This window comes from Adiantum capillus-veneris, chromosome 7 (genome assembly GCF_014529385.1).
Source record: "Adiantum capillus-veneris isolate H3 chromosome 7, ASM1452938v2, whole genome shotgun sequence".
Classification (NCBI taxonomy): Eukaryota; Viridiplantae; Streptophyta; class Polypodiopsida; order Polypodiales; family Pteridaceae; genus Adiantum; species Adiantum capillus-veneris.
This window is the reverse complement of record NC_140937.1, coordinates 125,178,870-125,196,707: the sequence shown is the minus strand read 5'-3', so window position 1 is coordinate 125,196,707 and position 17,838 is coordinate 125,178,870. Positions and strand designations below refer to the sequence as shown.

At 46.8% G+C, this 17,838-nt stretch overlaps 1 protein-coding gene across 4 annotated transcripts in view; it reads left to right on the top strand.

Annotated features, from left to right (window-relative positions):
• LOC147454569 (cationic amino acid transporter 4, vacuolar-like) overlaps window positions 1-17,838 on the top strand; it is a 68,705-nt gene that overhangs the window by 28,502 nt on the left and 22,365 nt on the right. For all 4 annotated transcript variants that reach the window (XM_086516482.1, XM_086516480.1, XM_086516481.1 and 1 more), the window contains exon 4: window positions 8,455-8,595. In XM_086516482.1, coding sequence (XP_086372608.1) covers window positions 8,455-8,595 — 141 coding nt within the window. The remainder of the gene's footprint in view (window positions 1-8,454; window positions 8,596-17,838) is intronic.

Below are 17,838 nucleotides of genomic sequence, written 5' to 3'. Positions count from 1 at the left end.
GAAGAAGGAAAAACCAAGTGATTGGGGTCAATGGCTTTCCGCTTGGGTCGATCATTTGCTTTGGCTCTTATGATGGCATCCTTGATCTCAAGCTCCTTCTTCTTCTCGGCCGTCACATTATTGCAATGCTTCACTTGCTCCCCCACTATGTGAAGGAGATGTGCTCGAACCTTGCTTGTCCCGGATTTGCGTTGAAAGCTACATAGTTTGCACGTCCATGATCTTGCACCGCCTTCTTTGCCCAAGAATTCGGAGTGCACCTCATCCCACCATGAAGGCTCATCCTTCTTTCCTCTCTTACCAACCGAGGGACCTTTATTTGATGCGGAAGCTTGTGCCATATTGATGGCGCTTGAGACTTGAGGCTTGAAACTCGAGAGAGGGATGGAGCTTGAAAGTTGAGAGAGGGATGGAGCTTGAGAGAGGGATGCGATGAAGGAAATTGGAATAGAGCTTGCAAGTTGCGAGAGGGATGAAGCTTCAAGCTTGAGAGCTTGTGGCTTCGAGCTTGAGAGAGCGAGTGAGAGTGGTTTGAAGCTTCAAGCTTGAGAGAGGGTGTGAGAGAGTGGCTTCAAGCTTCAAGCTTGAGAGGGAGGTTGAGACTCGAGAGTGTGGCTTCAAGACTCAAGTAGCAATGCGGGAGAGTGAAAGCTATGAAATTGTGAGGGGTGTGGATTAGCTTTTATAGGAGAAAAGAGTAAAGACCCCCCCCCCCCCCCCACAACACACACACACACACACACACCTCTAGTTTAAACCATCCCAAAAATGGGCGCTTCCAAAACTGCCGCCTATTTTTGAAATTCAAAAACTGCCAGCCCAAATTCAAATTTCAAAAACTGCCGCTCCGCCCGGCTGGAACATCGTTCCGGTGTTACATTCCAGAACTGGAACGTCAGTCCGTTCCCGTAGCCGTTTCCCCGGTTGGAGGTGCTCAGAACGCCGTTATGGAACGTTTTTCCTCCGTTCTGCCCGTTCCCTGTTACGGTGCAAAGAGGGCTTGCGGGAATTGTACTTTGCTCAAGCATTAATATAAAAACAAATACCGAAGGGGCGCCAGATTTTGGGGCCAATACCTCTGGGCACGGAACTATGTCGGGCCGTGTCGACTCTATATTAAATTGTGATAAAGTTGTGAAGTATTTTAAGTGATTCTCTGGTGTGTCGTGCCCGATTTCCGTCTTGGGGTGTTCAAGTCTGTTACAGTGGTATCGGAGCTTTAGACGTGTGCATTTCTCAAAGCATACCGGTCCTACCAAAGAGCAGACAGAGCACTTTGGTGCTTCCATTGGAAAGTCTATTAAAGAATTCTTGTGTCCCGACTACGGACTTATTAGCCAGTCTTACCCTTACTTCATCGCGCATCAGGCGCGCTCCCGTCTTCATCACTCTATCTTACAAGGCATAAGCCATAAGGAATTCAAGAACACTTGCGAGAAAAAAGGACGTTTGTTTTTTTGACGCTTTTCTGTGTTGCAAATACTTTTAAAAATCTTTTCAATGGTTGAGAATTTGGATATGCGGTAGAAGGCAAAGTTGAATCTCTTAACAAGCTTTACGCATTGACGCGAACAAATTTTATATCCAACAACTTTGGAAAATTAGGGTTTTTGCAAAAAATTTCAGCATGTGTGGAATTAATGTTTTTTTGGAAGATCTTGTTATTTGTGTACAGATAACACTGTCATTGGCATAGACTGCTACTAGGACTGCCTCTCTAACATGTGTCAAAGCTGTATCTGCATCACGCATACATCTTCGGTCGCTGCTGTCTCATACGTCTGAAACAACAACGCCTAATGTGTCCTGTGTGGCCACAATGCCAACAACACAAGTATCAGCAAGAACGAGACCGCCGTCTCGCACTGTCACACATGTCTATTGCCATAAGTGATTGCCAAAATGGCAACAAAGTGGGAGATTACTCGACCACTACACAATCATCAAAACCATGACTAAACGCATCAAAATTGATGCTCACATATGCATAAAACAGCTCCACAATTTGCTACCTACTAGCATAAATTGGGACAAACAGCTCAACCTGACCGTAAAGCGCATAACCATATACGCAAGTAGAGAGCAAACTAGCTCAAAACACATCCCACAAGAGAAACTGCTGCGAAAACCTGTGAAACGTGTGATTGTCTATCTATAGCCACACAAGCATACACTATCCTCACTCCTACGAGAGCGGGTACAAGAACACCAAACTGTGTCCAAGCTGACAAAACTTGTCAAAGTGAGGGTAAACACAATCACCGTCAAAGTGGGAATATATCGACCACTGTACAAGACGGCGAGAAGACGGGGAAAAACAAACAGAGTTTCCTTTACAAAATGAGCCAAAACACAACGCAAACCGCAAGCCAAAACAACTGCAGATAACTGCTAGAGTGGGAGTAAACTCGACCACTAAACCATCAAAGAGTAAACTGCGAATACTTGCAAAACATGGCGAGAATCTGGGGACAAATGGACAGAATTTCCTCAGTGTTTTGAACAAAATCTCAAAAAATCTCACCAAGAAACTGCACCAAAATAGACACTCAGTTTCTCAGTAAACAAATCCACAAAATGGTCTATATACGCTATCAAAAGCCTGGCAAAAGAGCTCACTCCTGACCGAGTGACTCTATGGGCGTGTACCTGTTCAAAAAACACCTGTAAACTTGCGAACCTGCTACCTGCGAGCTATGCCGAGCTCAAGCTGTATCCACAAATGCGTACATAGCATGAAACTGCACAAGACCGTGCCAAAAGCTCTCTGGAATGCTCCACACAATCGTAGATGACACTACATGTGCCACATCGTACTGCAAAGACTGTGCAACCTGTGAGCAAAACTGCTGGGAAACTGGCACACACTTACCTCATCGGTCGGTGAACTCGTCGACCAGAAACACCGTCCAAGAACTAAGCGTGCTCGAGGGAAACTGCTCTGGAAAGGTCCACCGGCACCCTATGTATCGTATATGTGCCGTTGAAGCCGGAAACTGGAGAATCATCGAAGCCGTAATGGCCGAATCGAAGTCGAAATGCCGAATATGTTGGGGGGTACCGTCGGAGCAAATCCACTCCGGGATGGGCGTGGGAGGGAAGCCAATGGCGAAGCTACGCCAGAGGAGAGCCGGGCCACTCTCGCTATGTCGAAGCTGAGAAAATGTCGTTGATGTTGTCTTCCGCCGTCGGGTGGAAGCGTTGATGCCGTAGCTGCCTGTGCTCGAAGCCGAGAAAATGTTGATGTCGCCTTCCGCTGTCGGGTGGAAGCGTGCTAGCCGAATAACCGCCCGATCGGTGTGAAAACCGATGCCGAGCTACTGTCAGGAGCCAATGCTAGAGGCCAATGCCGAGCCGTTGATGCCGGGAAGGAGCTGTCGAGGGCGAGACAACTGCGGGGAGAAACTGGCAGAGCGGATGTTGCTATCGTAAACCCGAGAGAGGATGCCGAACTGATGTTGACTCGCGGTAAGCTCACACACTACGCCTGTGTGTGTGTGTGTGTGTGTACATGCATGCACAGAGAGTGCACGTGCCGTTTCTCTCTCTGTTGCCTCTCGGAGCGGGGAGATAGAGGGTTATGGTGGGAATAGGAGCGGGGGACTTGCACACATTATGTGTGTAAGTCAAAAGATTAAAAGAAAATTTAATCTCTGTTGAATGCTGCAAAAATCGAACTGTTTGACGAAGCCAAGCTGTGTGTGTGTGTGTGTGCACCACACCTGCTTAATGGTTTCAAGGTGCTTCAACTCCCTCTAGCAATGCTCTGCGCTGGCCGACTTGAACTCGATTGCAGGCTTGTTCTCAAGCACACCAATGTGCTGCAGCCAGAGTGCGTGTGCGCACACAGACCTGGCTTCAGCTTGCCTTGGGGGGTTGGTCACTCCCTCAGCTCCTCCTCTGAAAATTGTTGCGCTACTCCCTGATCCCCCCCAATTACTTGCTCGGTACCTTTCACCAGGTTGCTCGATGCCCTTCAAGGCCTTTTGCTTGCATTTCGATGCTCTACCGAGACCTGCTGCCGGCCTTTGACTCCCAATTGCCTTCCAAGCTCCCCCTGTTTCTGCTCGATTGTACTCGACTGCATTCAAGTGCTCACCATCTCCAAGCTCTTGCACTGCAGGCTTTGCTCAAATTCGAGCTGTTGCCCCGAGTCCTGCTCCAAGCCTTGCCTTTCTCAATTCTGTGCTCTGCTGCAATTCGATTCTGTGCAGCCCGTGAGCTCTTAGCTCACATTGTGTGTGTGTGTGGGCACACAACACTGTGCCTTCGACTGTAGATACCCAATCTCGTTTGCTTTTCTGCTTCGATCCACAGAGCTACACCTCCTGCAGAGCTTGTTAGCTCTCTGGTTTCCTCCTCGACTCGGGAGGGCTACACGCCCGGATTAGCAGAGATCTCGCCCGATCTACTCCGGGTGCTCATCGAGGAGCTCCGATCCCATACCGTCTAGCCGGATCCACCATTTCCGAGCTCAAGCTGCCGTGGCCAAGCTCTGTCGCTCCTGTATCTGTCGCCGGGAAGCTGTCGCGCGCGCGGTTCGCAGCCGTAGCTCAGATACCACTTGTGAGTGCGTGCGTGCGCGGATGCGTGTGTGCATGGTGCGGTGCGGTGCGTGCGGGGAAGGGGAGAAGCACGAGAGTGTGGGTGGAGCAACCTCAGGAAGTAGTGTATAGTGAGGAGCTCCTTATTCTTCATAAACAAAGAATAAGGGTACGTACACACTTTGGCGGGCGGCGGACACCGGACATCCGGACCCGGGCAAAGGTGCAACGCCTTTACCCCAACAACTTAGAGAGTTAGTGTCTACTGAACTGGTTTCTGGCTTATGTCTGTGTAATCGAGGACGATTACAATTCTTTCAAGAGGGGGGTATGCCACAAAATGATGACGTGGCATGTCCGCCTGGAATTGGACAAGAATCTGAAGTTATAATTGTTCCAACTTATAGGGTCTCCTCCGATGGGGCCCTGGGGAGAGAGAGAGAGAGATCAGAAGATGCTAACATGGTAGCTATACGGACGCTCCAGGTTTTGCACTGGCTGATGATGTGGCAGTTGTATGATTTCCGTGATTTACGCTGGCAACTTTTTGGGACCTAAAGCTTTTGAGTTTGAAGGCCAAGGGCCTTTATGAACCCAGGGCCATTCTTGAACTCAGTCTGGTGACGAGCAGTTGAGCAGAGAGGACCCTCGGACTCTGTAACTTTCTCAAGCATTAATATAAAAACAAATACCGAAGGGGCACTAGATTTTGGCGCCAATACCTCTGGGCACGGAACTACGCCGGACCATGTCGACTTTATTTTAAATCGTGCCAAGGTTGTATCAAATCTCAATCTAAGGGAATATCTATCCTTCTTCATACACAGCATGATTGCAAAGTATTTTCTCTCTCTTGTGCTCAAGGTGCACGGCTCTACCCTAGTTGATAGGCTTGCTTTTTCTCGAGAGACTACTTGACGAATACGTTGAAAACACAACATTAGGGAGATTGTGATAATGAGATAATGGAAGCTCTGATATAAGTGTTTTACACATGCACGACTAAGATCTTGTAGCATACAAGTACAATTCCCTTACTTGATTTGTTTTCTTCTATTGAGAAAATGTTCCTGAACCCTTGTGAAGCACGCGCGTGCGCGCGCGCGCACACACACACACACACACACACACACACACACACACACACACACACACACAGACACAGACACAGAGAGAGAGAGAGAGAGAGAGAGAGAGAGAGAGAGAGAGAGAGAGAGAGAGAGAGAGAGAGAGAGAGAGAGAGAAATAAATAAAATGAAATGAAATGTTATATTAACGTCTTCGAAAGGCCAAAATGACCTATGAGACCAAAAAGTTACTATTGGTGAATTTGATATCATGTCTGAGTACGGAATTACAAAGAACGAACACTAAAAACACTAAGGAGAAAGGAATTGAATCTGAAGCTGATTCGGAATTGAGACGAGATATAGGGGAGGGGGGGAGGTTGGTGGGTTCAAATGAAATCTCTCATCGGTTGCTGTCGAATCTCATCAACCTTCTCCATGGTCAGTACTCTGCTTGGCCGTCTTGCATGTCGAGCTAAAGTGATCTGTATCTTCTGCTGCAGCCTTCGTCGATGGTGGGAGATCCTTCAAGGTCGCGGGCGTCTGGATCTGCCTAGCTCAGTGCCTCGGTCAAGCAACGTACCTCTAGTGTGGGTGGGCTGTGAGATCTGCTGTGATGACTGCTCCTCTAGCTCTTCCCTGGCTGGTGTAAAGAAATCTGTGATTCGTCTCTGAGATTGTCTTTCCCCTGATGTCCTTAGCAAGCTTTCCCTAAGTCTACGCAGCTCTAGCAGGAACAATTTGAGACATCTCTGATCCTTGTATCTCATGACTCTAGAAAATGGTCCGAAACCTCCCTTGAACAGGCAGTGGAAGCGTCCGCGTATCTCATAGTACGCCGGGCAATGACATGTGTAGTGCAGCTCTGTCTTTGGCTATAAGTGACATATCCTGGACCCCGCTGGCAGCCCTCGGAATCGGCCAGTCTCGATCTGGAGCTGGAGCTGATGTGAGGATGTCCTTATCTGTCCAATAGCGCATCGTATCCCATGAGATAAGTGTGTATCCATGTATGCAGGCCTAGTCACAAAACCGTCCTCCATGAGTTGGAGAAGATGCTCTCTGTAGAAGGCCATCTTTGTGCCCAACTCCTGTGTCGGCTGTATCCATGTGCTCCTGGTATCTAGCTGAATCAGATCTTGGCGTATGAGTCTGGTGATCTTTGTCCGTGTGAGAGACAAGGATGGTGCATCCAGGGAGTATTGAAACGGAGGCAATCCATCCATGTTGAAACCATGTGATTGAAACCACGTTGTCATCTGTCCATACCAACATGCTGTATCGCTTTGTAGCGCTAGTTGTCGAGATGACTCCAGGGCAAGCCGAGCGTATCTGTCCCTGGGGAGATCCCATAAACCATGTATAAAGGATACTCATCTAGTCAATGCCTCCACCACGAGGGGGGGGGGGGGGGGGGGGCGGCTAGCTTGGTTCGGATAATCTCATGCGGTACTGATGCCTTAGCCCGAATCATCCGAGCGATCATAGAGACCAGAGGCCTCTCCGTACATCTCCATCCATCTGTGTTGCCAGATCTCCCATGGTGGTCTACTGAGGGTCCCCATACCTGAACTCCATAGAGCATAGCTGAAGTCACTAGAGTGTCAAAAAGCCAAAGCTTTGTTCGCGGTTCCTGAAACTGAACCTGCGAACCATAGAGCGTCTCTGTCAGTATCTGAGTGAGTTCAGCTAGTGGACGTCCGGGCTCCTGAGTGTACAGCTGTCTGTGTATCTCATCCATATACACAGGATCCGTCTCCCTCATGAAGGTATACCGAGTGTGTGTGGGGCCCTCTCCTAATGGAGCTGTGCTGAACTGAAACGGCAGGGTGAAAGACAAGATAGCATGATCAATTGCTACTCCAACTGGCCTAGTGCCCACCATGAAATCCTGCAAGAATGGAATGAGACCTGGCTGGGCCATAACATATTCCACTGTGCTAGCACTATGTCGGTGTGGAAAGCAAGTAAAACCTCCATCTGTCGAAAATCTTTGTAGGCCATTCAAATTGGCCAATCTATGTGCAGCAAGCTATTGCTGACACTGCTGCTTGGACACTAAAGTGTAACAATATCTGATTACGGCTCATACAATGATTTATGCACAGTCGGGTACTAATCTAATGGATCTATCTGGGTGTTCAGGTCTTGCAAACAGTCCCACAGGGTTGTCAACCTAAGATCTCCTAGGTGTCTCTAGACTTACCTTGGCTTCGAATGGTAGCATGTCCACATGGCACACAAAAGCCAGTGTGCATGCTATACCAAAACTTAGATGGGGAGGGGACGAAGTGGGGCGTGGATCGTGCCAGAAAACAAGGATGCTTGGGCTAGCGACTCGCTCTTTTCCTTGCTGCTGATGATAGAAGTGACCTTGCTGCTATTGCTAGGAGTGAACTCCTAACTTTCGTTTCTCTCCAACACCTATCACTTGTGTCTCAACTGGCTGGGCCCAAGCTTGCTTGTATACAGTAACATATTGCCAATCAATCCATTATTTGTAACTTAACCACTGGATTTTGACCTTCAGCTACAGTCCTTGTCCACACGTTTGATTTCTGGGAAGATGAGAAATGGGCAGCCTGAAAGAATGTACAAGCATCAATGGGGGATGGAAATGGGAGATATGACAGATTACCAGCTAGGAATCTTTTACAGGATTAACTCGTCATGTGATTTGTATAATGTGTCTTGTGCGTGTCTGACCTTCCCCGCTCTTACTTGAGAAATTGTGTGCTTCTATTTGGCATTACTTGGTGCTGTGAACTATGGTGATGTTAATTGTGATATTATCTTTATGAAAATTTTCAAAAAGGTTTGGTGATTGTATTTTTCTGTGCTAGGCTTTGTTGATAGGTGGAGAGGATAATCTACCTTTATGGCTATCTAGGAGTACAATCCCGGGGACCAGCATAGTCATTGACCCGTGCGCTGCTGTACTTGTAATATTGGTCACAATATTGCTTTGTCTTGGTGTAAAAGAGGTAACAAAGCTAGTAACATCATTTTGGTTTACAAAATTAAAACAACATCCCCCCCCCCCCCCCCCCCCCCCCCCCTCCCAAAAAAAAAAAAAAAAAGCCAGAAATTTATTTTCCACCAGTCTTTTTTTGTGCTCCTCTTTTTCTCCCACATTGTATTTTGTGGACAGGCCATTGTGAATGGAGTGTTTTCAGATTATTGATGTGTGCATGCTTTCCGTACTAACTTCATCATCCATCCGCATTATGGATTTGGACCTACAGTGGGGTTATTAATTACTCAACTATTCCAAAAGTAAAATGCCTTGCCATAATATTTGCTACCTAATCAGATATGTATGTCAAAGTAGCTCCAATCAAGTTATACTTGACTAATTTTCATTCATTTTCCTCTCATTTTACTAACCCTCTCAAGCAACCAGCTTATGCCGTGGTAGTTCCATGCATACAAACCTTCCTTATGCTCATCCATTTCACCTTGGGTGACCTATCTAAAGAAGTTTCCAAGGATATTGTGCACCGTTAAGTGCATAAATGCCAATTAGGGTTTGGTCAACCTTGGCCAAAGAATTCAAAGCATAGTCGATTATGGTAAAGCATAGTCAACCAGCTTATGCCGTGGTAGTTCCATGCATACAAACCTTCCTTACACTCATCCGTTTCACCTTGGGTGACCTACTAAAGAAGTTTCCAAGGATACTGTGCACCGTTAAGTGCACAAATGCCAATTAGGGTTTGGCAACCTTGGCCAAAGAATTCAAAGCATAGTCGATTATGGTAAATCATAGGCACACGCATGAAAACATACATATCTGTGTGTGTGTGTGTGTCCATTTATAGACACCCACATGTGTATGATGCTTGTATTTATATGTGACAAATACAAATCAATGAAGGGTACACAAGGGGCTACATGTTTTGAACTCAACCGTATTTTTGACCCAATGTTTCTCAAAGGAATGAGTCTGTATGGGTGCAATAGATACATTTACAATATTCTATGGAATGTAACCACATTATTAATGTGTAGATTTGTAGTTTTCATGCCAGGACTACCATCATAAAGGTTGTTTTGTACATCTGCTGGCATTGATCCTTTTTGTTTCTCACACACTAGCCACAACTCACTCAGACACCAGCTTTTGAAATAATGGTTTGTGGTGCCCTTGTGTCACAAACTGGTGACGTGGCTGCTGGCTGTCCAGTACACACACACACACAGACTCTACTGCTGCCCCCGCTGAAGTGATGACGTGGCTGCACCGTACGGACAGGCCCTCAAATTGCAGCGCAGATCACGGAGATCCGTACAGTGACGTGGCAGCTTTTTGCGTGGGAAATTTACGGCAGCTTTTGACCTTGCTTTATTGGCTACGCAATGGGCAAGAGAGAGAGGGAGAAGCTCTTGCTTTATTTTATTAAAGCATAAGAGAAAGAGAGAGAAAGAGCCTTTGCTTTATGTTATGAGGGCTTTTAAAAATGCCCAAGCTTTTAAGTTTACCAGCTTTTGGGGCTTTGCTTTTAGCATGTAATCTTGAAATAAGCGGGTAGGCCTCTCACAACTTAGAGCATCTGGACGCAGAGTCTGAATGTGAGCGCTTGCCTGCACTCTTGTACTTTGAACACAGATTAATATAAAAAGAAATACCAAAAGGGGCGCTAGTCTTTGGGGCCAATATCTCTAGGAACTCCGCCGAGGCCAGTGTCGAATCAATTGTGAACTGTGAACTGTTTTGAAGAGATTATTTGTGGTGTCGCGGTAGATTCTCGACTTGGAGTGTCCAAGTCTGTAACAGTGGTATTAGAGCACGATCGATTTCTCTTCTATGGAAATCCGATCCCTGTTTTTTCCGTGGCACTTATGGCTTCAGGCAAAGATCAGTCGACTTCCTTTGCATCCGGAGATGCGGTAAGGGATCACAACGAAGATTCACGCGAGGAGTATGGCCCGCCTCGGTCTACTCGGGCGGAGCTCGAAGAGATGGAGCATCAATGATTGATCGGCGACGCAACAAAGATGATGCTCAATTTTGCGAAGGACCCAAAATTTGCAAAATATATGAGCGAGAACTCTTTCGAGGAGGTGCACACGCAGTGGCGGCAGACCACAGAACCACCCAAGAAACTGAAGGGGATCGGGGAGCACCACAAACGGAGAGTGAGAGAGAGAAGGAGACACACGACACAGATATGGGTGGGGAGACTCAAAAAGAGTGAGCAGCCCCCTATACACTTATGCTATGTATAAGGTATACAAGTCAGTGGGCGCCCAGACTCTCGGCGGCCGGGCAAGGCATGGACGCCTATACCCCAACAACCTCCCACTTAAAGGCGACTGTGCCTTTAAGCAAGGGAACCTAGTCTAAAGACTACAAAAGGTGAGAGAAAACCGCTCTCAACCGATGCCCACTGGCTGGCTGTGATCGTGTGCATCCGGCTGTCCTGCTCCCGTGTAAGTCCATACACCACCAGACGTACCACACACGTACTGCAAGTATGTACGCAATACCTGCATATCTCCCTCGTGCACTATGCCATCATCAGTCAACAGACGACTGACAACCCCAACTGCAAATGCTCCCACTGCAGCTGCGATATCCGGTCTCAAGATCAACATCTCATACATGAGACCACCGAATGCCGATGCAATGCTAGCGGGCCCTGCTAGCTCTACGGAGCATGCATCAACATATATATCCCTGGCAATAGGCATCTCTGACTGACAAGGTGTGTCAGCCACATGCATCTCCTGACTGTCCGCAAAAGACGCATCAACTTGTCGTGCAACCTCAGAGCAAACTAGCTGCTCTAGGTGTCTGCTGGAAGACATATCCTGCACAACTATATCCCCATGCTCACTGTCGAGCATAGAAAGGAATGATTGCATAATCGCTGACGTCTCAGCCTCCTCTGCAATCATTCACTGCAAACATGACCACTCAATCTGCTGTGACTCACTAGAGCTCTTATGCTCTAACTCCGTATGCATAGACTCTTGCACAACGTCCTCCTGTTGTGACTCACTAGAGCAAGACCGCTCTACCTGTCTATCCTGCATAGAAGTATCTCGCACAACTGACTCTCTGCTTTGCTCAGTCACTAGCAAAGCATGCATGTCTGACTCTGTCACCTCTCTGTGTGACTGCTCAAGTCGTGCCCTAACTGTGTGCACAACGAGCTCACTACTCTGCACTCCATGCAAAGCATCCTGCAACCCACAAGCAAAGGAGACTCACCTGCTCTCTCGCTGTCTACCTGGCTGCATTATCACAGAGACAACACCGTCTCTCTCGTGATCCACATGCAATGGGTAACCTGTACCACTCCTTGCACCTCTCGCAATCACTAGCGAACCCAAATGCATCACAAAATCTCGCTCTCGTAACGAAATCTGACATCCACAATCTCTAAGCTGACCAATCGAGATTAGACTCACTGTCAAATCTGGTACATAGCGCACATGTCGTAACAAGTAAGATGCACCACTCGGTAATGACAGTCTCACATCTCCTGCACCTGCTATCGCATGCACCGATCCATCGGTCAAACGTACACTGCAAGCATCCCGCTAGAATAGCTACAAAACCATTCACGATGCGGCGTGACATGAAACATAGCATCTGCGTCTAGCAACCACTGCGAAGGGAGTGCACTATCCACATGTATAGCATCTCGTGCATAGCTCGAGGTAAAAGTGACATCCCCATCACTAGTATACTCCTACACTACATGTGCCTCAACTATCAAAGCAACTGAGTCCATGGCATCACTACATACATCTCTGAGACTGCCACATCTCCTACGATGTCGCATACGACGAAAACAGTGTCGTCTAACGTGTCCAGAATGACCACAATACCAACATGTCACATGTCGGCGTGCTCGTGAATGTACATGTCTCACACGAGTCCGTGATGACTCAGATCTATCATACATATCATGTAATCTGCGCCAAAGTGCTCTTGAAGTAGTTTCATACATAACAAGAGCATATACAGATTCCGCAAGGTGCAAAGAGAGCATAGATAGTGCCATCTCCTCTAGCTCCTGCCACTGATCGTCAGACATGTTTGAAGGTCTACCTGCATCACCACTCAATGGTCGATGCAACCCTCGCTGTGTCAATGCATCAAGCATACACTCTCTCCATGCCGCAAAGTCTGACCCATCAAACACGCGCATCTGTGAGAGGTCACAATCTGATCGATCACCTGTCTCTGCCATGAGCACAATGTAGCAAACTAGAAAGCAAAACCACCTCACCAAAAACACCTGGAAATTGTCTACAAATATGGCCAAAAACATAATGTAAAACCTGTGAGACACACTCCAAAATAGAGCTCCCGCAATGTCAACCAAATCAGCCCTAAACTGGCTCGAATCGCATCAACAAAAGTCTGCAAATATGGCTCAAAACCTGATGCAAAGTTGCACCAATAACCGTGCAAAACCTTGCACAAAATCACAAGTCAATATGACTCAATCGTGCATAAATATCTGACAAAATTTTGGCAGAGTCTCCTTTGTAACTGGAGCAAAATCTCAACAGTAAACCTCAAAGAGACAATAATATATGCCACAATGGCCAATCCGGGAATAAATTCGACCGGAATCACCTCACAAAGTCATACATATGAGCATACCCGCTCTTGCCGGAGTACCACTCAACGGCACCTCAAATGACATACATGTGAGTGATGATTGCTGCCAAAATACCTTTCAATCGATGACCAAATGTCTGCCAGATAACTATAGCAACATTTCGCAAAACCTTGCAAGATCTGTCGCTATGCGCAATGCGAAATACGGCACACAAGGGCATACACAAGTGACTCCAAACTCCAACCAAATGATGACTTAAAATCACCTGTCAAAGTGGGAGTAAACTCAACCACTAAACTGTCAAAGAGAAACCTACGGATACGTAGAAGCTATGGCGAGAACCTGGATAAAATCCAACAGAGTTTCTTCTATAAATTGAGCCAAATCTCAAATAATCTCAGCCACAAACAAATACACAAATCCATATATGGCATACATAGACCGCCAAGACCATGGCAACATAGCTCACTCTCGCATGAGTGGCTCTCTGGACAAATGCATATCCAAAAAACCTGTGTACACCTATGAATTTGCTGGTTGCTGCAGAAAATACTCCGTGTGTGTGAGATATACCAAAAACACTGTTTTTGACCCAAAAACGCAGCAAAAACTTGCTGCTGTTGCAGAAATTTTAGAGGTCAAAATCAGCTCAAATGGACATCACCATTGCGTCCGGAGCGTGCCAAAACCCCAGGTTACACCTTAACCTTGCATAAATCGCATTCCGTATGCAAAAGTTATGCAAAAAACACTGTTTTTGGGGCCCGAAAAATGACCTGCGGAAATGAAAATCTGCATTCTTCCTGCAAGTATGGCTGCAAATAACCATACACACTTGCAATACACTCTTCCCTCAAGCTTGGGAATTCCCCTCAAGCTTCCATGAGCACAGATCTGGTGTTTGCTCACCGATCTCAAGCTTCCACCGAAAGCGAGCTCACCATAGCCGAAAGCTCACTTCTCTGTAGCACTCCATCTGTCGCGAAGCCAAAGCTCTGATACCAATTGAAGGGGATCGGGGAGCACCAGAGACGGAGAGTGAGAGAGAGAAGGAGACACACGACACAGATATGGGTGGGGAGACTCAAAAAGAGTGAGCAGCCCCCTATATACTTATGCTATGTATAAGGTATACAAGTCAGTGGGCGCCCAAACTCTGGGCGGCCGGGCAAGGCACAGACGCCTATACCCCAACAGAAACCTTCTACTCCCAAGATGTACACAGAGCAAGAATTAGAAGAGGTGGTTGATGCACGAATTGCTTAGCTTTTTGACGTGCAGAACAAAGCTAAAAAGCACGACAAAAAGCAAAAGAAAGGTGCTGACTTCCCGGGTTATTTGGGTCGTCGGTCTATTTTTGAAAAGGCAAGAAAGCAGAAGAAGCGTGCTCGATTTGAAGGAGTAGCCGGTTCTTCTTCTTCTTCTTCTTCTTTTGACAGTTCTTCTAGCTCATCTGACTCGAGCGAAGAAGATAGAAAAGGCAAAAAGCGAAGCAAAAAGCAAAGCTTCGGGAAGGGCAAGAAAAAGGCAAAGAAGCCTAAATCTCGCCCCGTGGTTGACAGTTCTACAGAGGACTTGTCTTCAGATAGTTCGGACTCTAACGACAATAGCTTTTACGCAAAGAAGAAGAATTTTTATAAGGCCAACCAGTATGATTTTCTGGAAGACAAAAGCAAGAAAGTCCGAGAGTTTAAGGAAGGTGGACAGTCAATAAAATTTGACACTTTTCTGGTTATAGAGATGATTCAAAGGCTTTGTCTTTTATACAGCAGTTTGACATCGCTTTCTCTGGAGGGCGTTACTCAGAGCACTCTAAGATTCGGAGAGCTGGCTCTTACTTTAAGGGGAATGCTTGAACTTGGTGGTCCACGCTTCTATTAAACAAGACAGCGCCAGTTAAATGGCTGAAATCCAAGAGGCTTTTTATTTCTTCTTGGTTGACTCGAGAGTATGAACGCGACATACGAATTGCTTGGAACCATCTTCGGATGACCAAGAAAGATACAGTGGACGCTTATTGCAAGAGATTCTGGAGCTCTTTTCTACCCGCCTCTTCATTTAAGAAGATCTCGTTCAAAGAACAGATTGAGCGGTTTACCTTGGGTCTTCCTACAGAGATTCGAGATCACTGCTTAGAACAAAAGTCAGCTTCCATTCATGCGAAACGGGGTTTTGCCATTCACTAAGGCCACTTGACTTACCTCATAGATGAGATCATGACACAGAGACTTCGGAAAATGAAAGTAGAAAGAAGAAGAGCACCCCAGAAACGAAAGAAAAGGATGCACGACCCTAGTGCACTTGCGAGAGAGGATTAGCTATATCAAAGAGGGGAAGTGTTTTGAATGCGGGGAAATTGGGCATATCTGCGCGAAGTGCCCTAACAAGGCACCAAATGAACAGGATGAAGAAAGGTTAGGAGTTCTAAAGTAGCTGAGGGACGTGGCAGAAAAGGCAGATAAAAAGCAAAACTGGTACCACATTGCGTGGGACCTGAATTGAAGGAGCCAAGGCCAACTTCTTTTGAATTGGCGGCTTGATTTAGAATTACGTCCGACAAGCTAAGGCCACAAGCGGAGGTAGTTCGAGTGGCACCCGGACGGGATGTTGCCATTACACCGAGCATTGGCAAACTTCGTTTGCAATGTCAGGGTGTTTAGGGCACGAGGAATTCTATGTAATTTCCTTGGAAGGTTGTGACGTTCTACTCAAAATCCCTTGGTACCACAAGAACAACGCCATGGTTGACTACCGGGCCGAGAAAGCGACCTTGAGAAAAGAAGGGCTCAGAGAATGTACTTGATGAACTTCAGTTCTTTACTCACTTTTTTGGGAGAGAACTAAACGATGGATGAAGATCGAATATGTTTTTGACCTGAACAAAAGAATGCCAAGATTTTCTCCACACTCATGCCAATTGCTTTTCAGAGGGCCTGCCAGGCGAGTTACCACCCACTCGTCCTAAGGATCATACCATTGATCTGATACTTGGAATCACACCACCGAATCGGCCTCCTTACAGTGTGAGCCGAGCCCAGACACACTTGTTTCGGACACATTATCTCAGCAGTGGAAGTACAGATGGACCCGACCAAGATACTGATTATCCGTGATTGGCCCGATTTGGAGAATGTCCATGAAGTTGAAAGCTTCTTGGGCTTATGTTCTTCCTATTGGCAGTTCATCGGAGAATTTGTAGAGGTTGTTTACCCCTTTTGCATTTGTCGACATTGAAAGGAGTCCTTTTCTCATGGGGATCCACATAAGTGACCGCCTTTCAGGAATTGAAACATAATTTGACTATAGGACCAGTTTTTGACTTTGCCGGATTTGCAGAAGTCGTTTGAAGTATATTGTGATACTTGTGGTCGAAGTCTGGATGCGGTCTTAATGCAAGAAGGCCACTGTCATTGCCTATGAGCGCCGATTGTTTTCAAGGCCGGAATTGACAGTACAGATATGTGAGAAAGAGCTTTTGGCGGCTATCCATGCTCTTATTCAGTGGCGACATTACCTACTCGGAGCTGATTTTATGGTTTTCACAGATGATGGGATTTTACACTACTTCTTGTCATAGAAGCAGCTATCAGAAAAGCAGATGCGGTGGGCAAACACCTTGTCACAATTTACTTCTGGATTGTCCATGTGCAGGGACAGAGAATATGGTGGCAGATGCTTTGTCTCGAAAGCCGTTGGTTCTGGCTATTTCCGTGATACATCATAGGAGCTTCGAGGATATGGTCGATCAGTATGCCACATAAACAAATTTTGCAGACATTTTCACACGGTAGGTTCTTAATCTTATTCAATAGCCAGGAATATTCTCATCTCCGTATTTACCTCTTCATCTCGTCTTAAGTCCCTTTTCAAAAGGGATATGATTGCAGCGTTCGAACGAGGGTGGGCAGCATCAGCAGTCACTGCTATAAGCCAAGCGGGCGAAGGGCTTGCGTGTTCCACCTGCACTGAAAAAGTTTCAAAAAAAAACTATGAAGCAGCCCCTGACATCGCGCCTAGTTGTGGCATCTTGTCGCCCATTGCCTTTCCTTCGCAGAGCTTTGAGAGAGAGAGAGAGAGTTGCCATGGAGCCACCCACGTTGAGAGAGAGAGAGAGAAATTATCTGCAACCACCCACGTTATGTGTGTGTGTGTGTGTGTGAGAGAGAGAGAGAGAGAGAGAGAGAGAGAGAGAGAGAGAGAGAGAGAGAGAGAGAGAGAGAGAGAGAGAGAGAGAGAGAGAGAGAGAGAGAGAGAGAGAGAGAGTCGTCAGACCATGCACACACAGAATCGCAAGAGATTGCCATATCAGAAGTACTACTGACATCCGGGTAGGCCCCACTCGTTCTACTCCCTCCGCCTTGTTGGTGAGGACGACTCCGCCGCCAATGCATCCAATTGTTGCCGGAGTGTCCGCAGAAGCCTTCTTCTAGCTGTTGCCGTTTTGATTGCTTCTGAGAGGGCATTGCCCTAGATTCGTGCTATTAACGATTTTTTTAAAATCGTTGGCACATACTCACACGGATACGGGATGGGGAAACAATAGCGGGATATTCCATTTTGGATTGCTACTTGATGAAGAAGACCATGTTGTGCGTTACACAGCCGTTGAGGGAAAAGGTTATGACTGAATGCCACTGTCCGCCT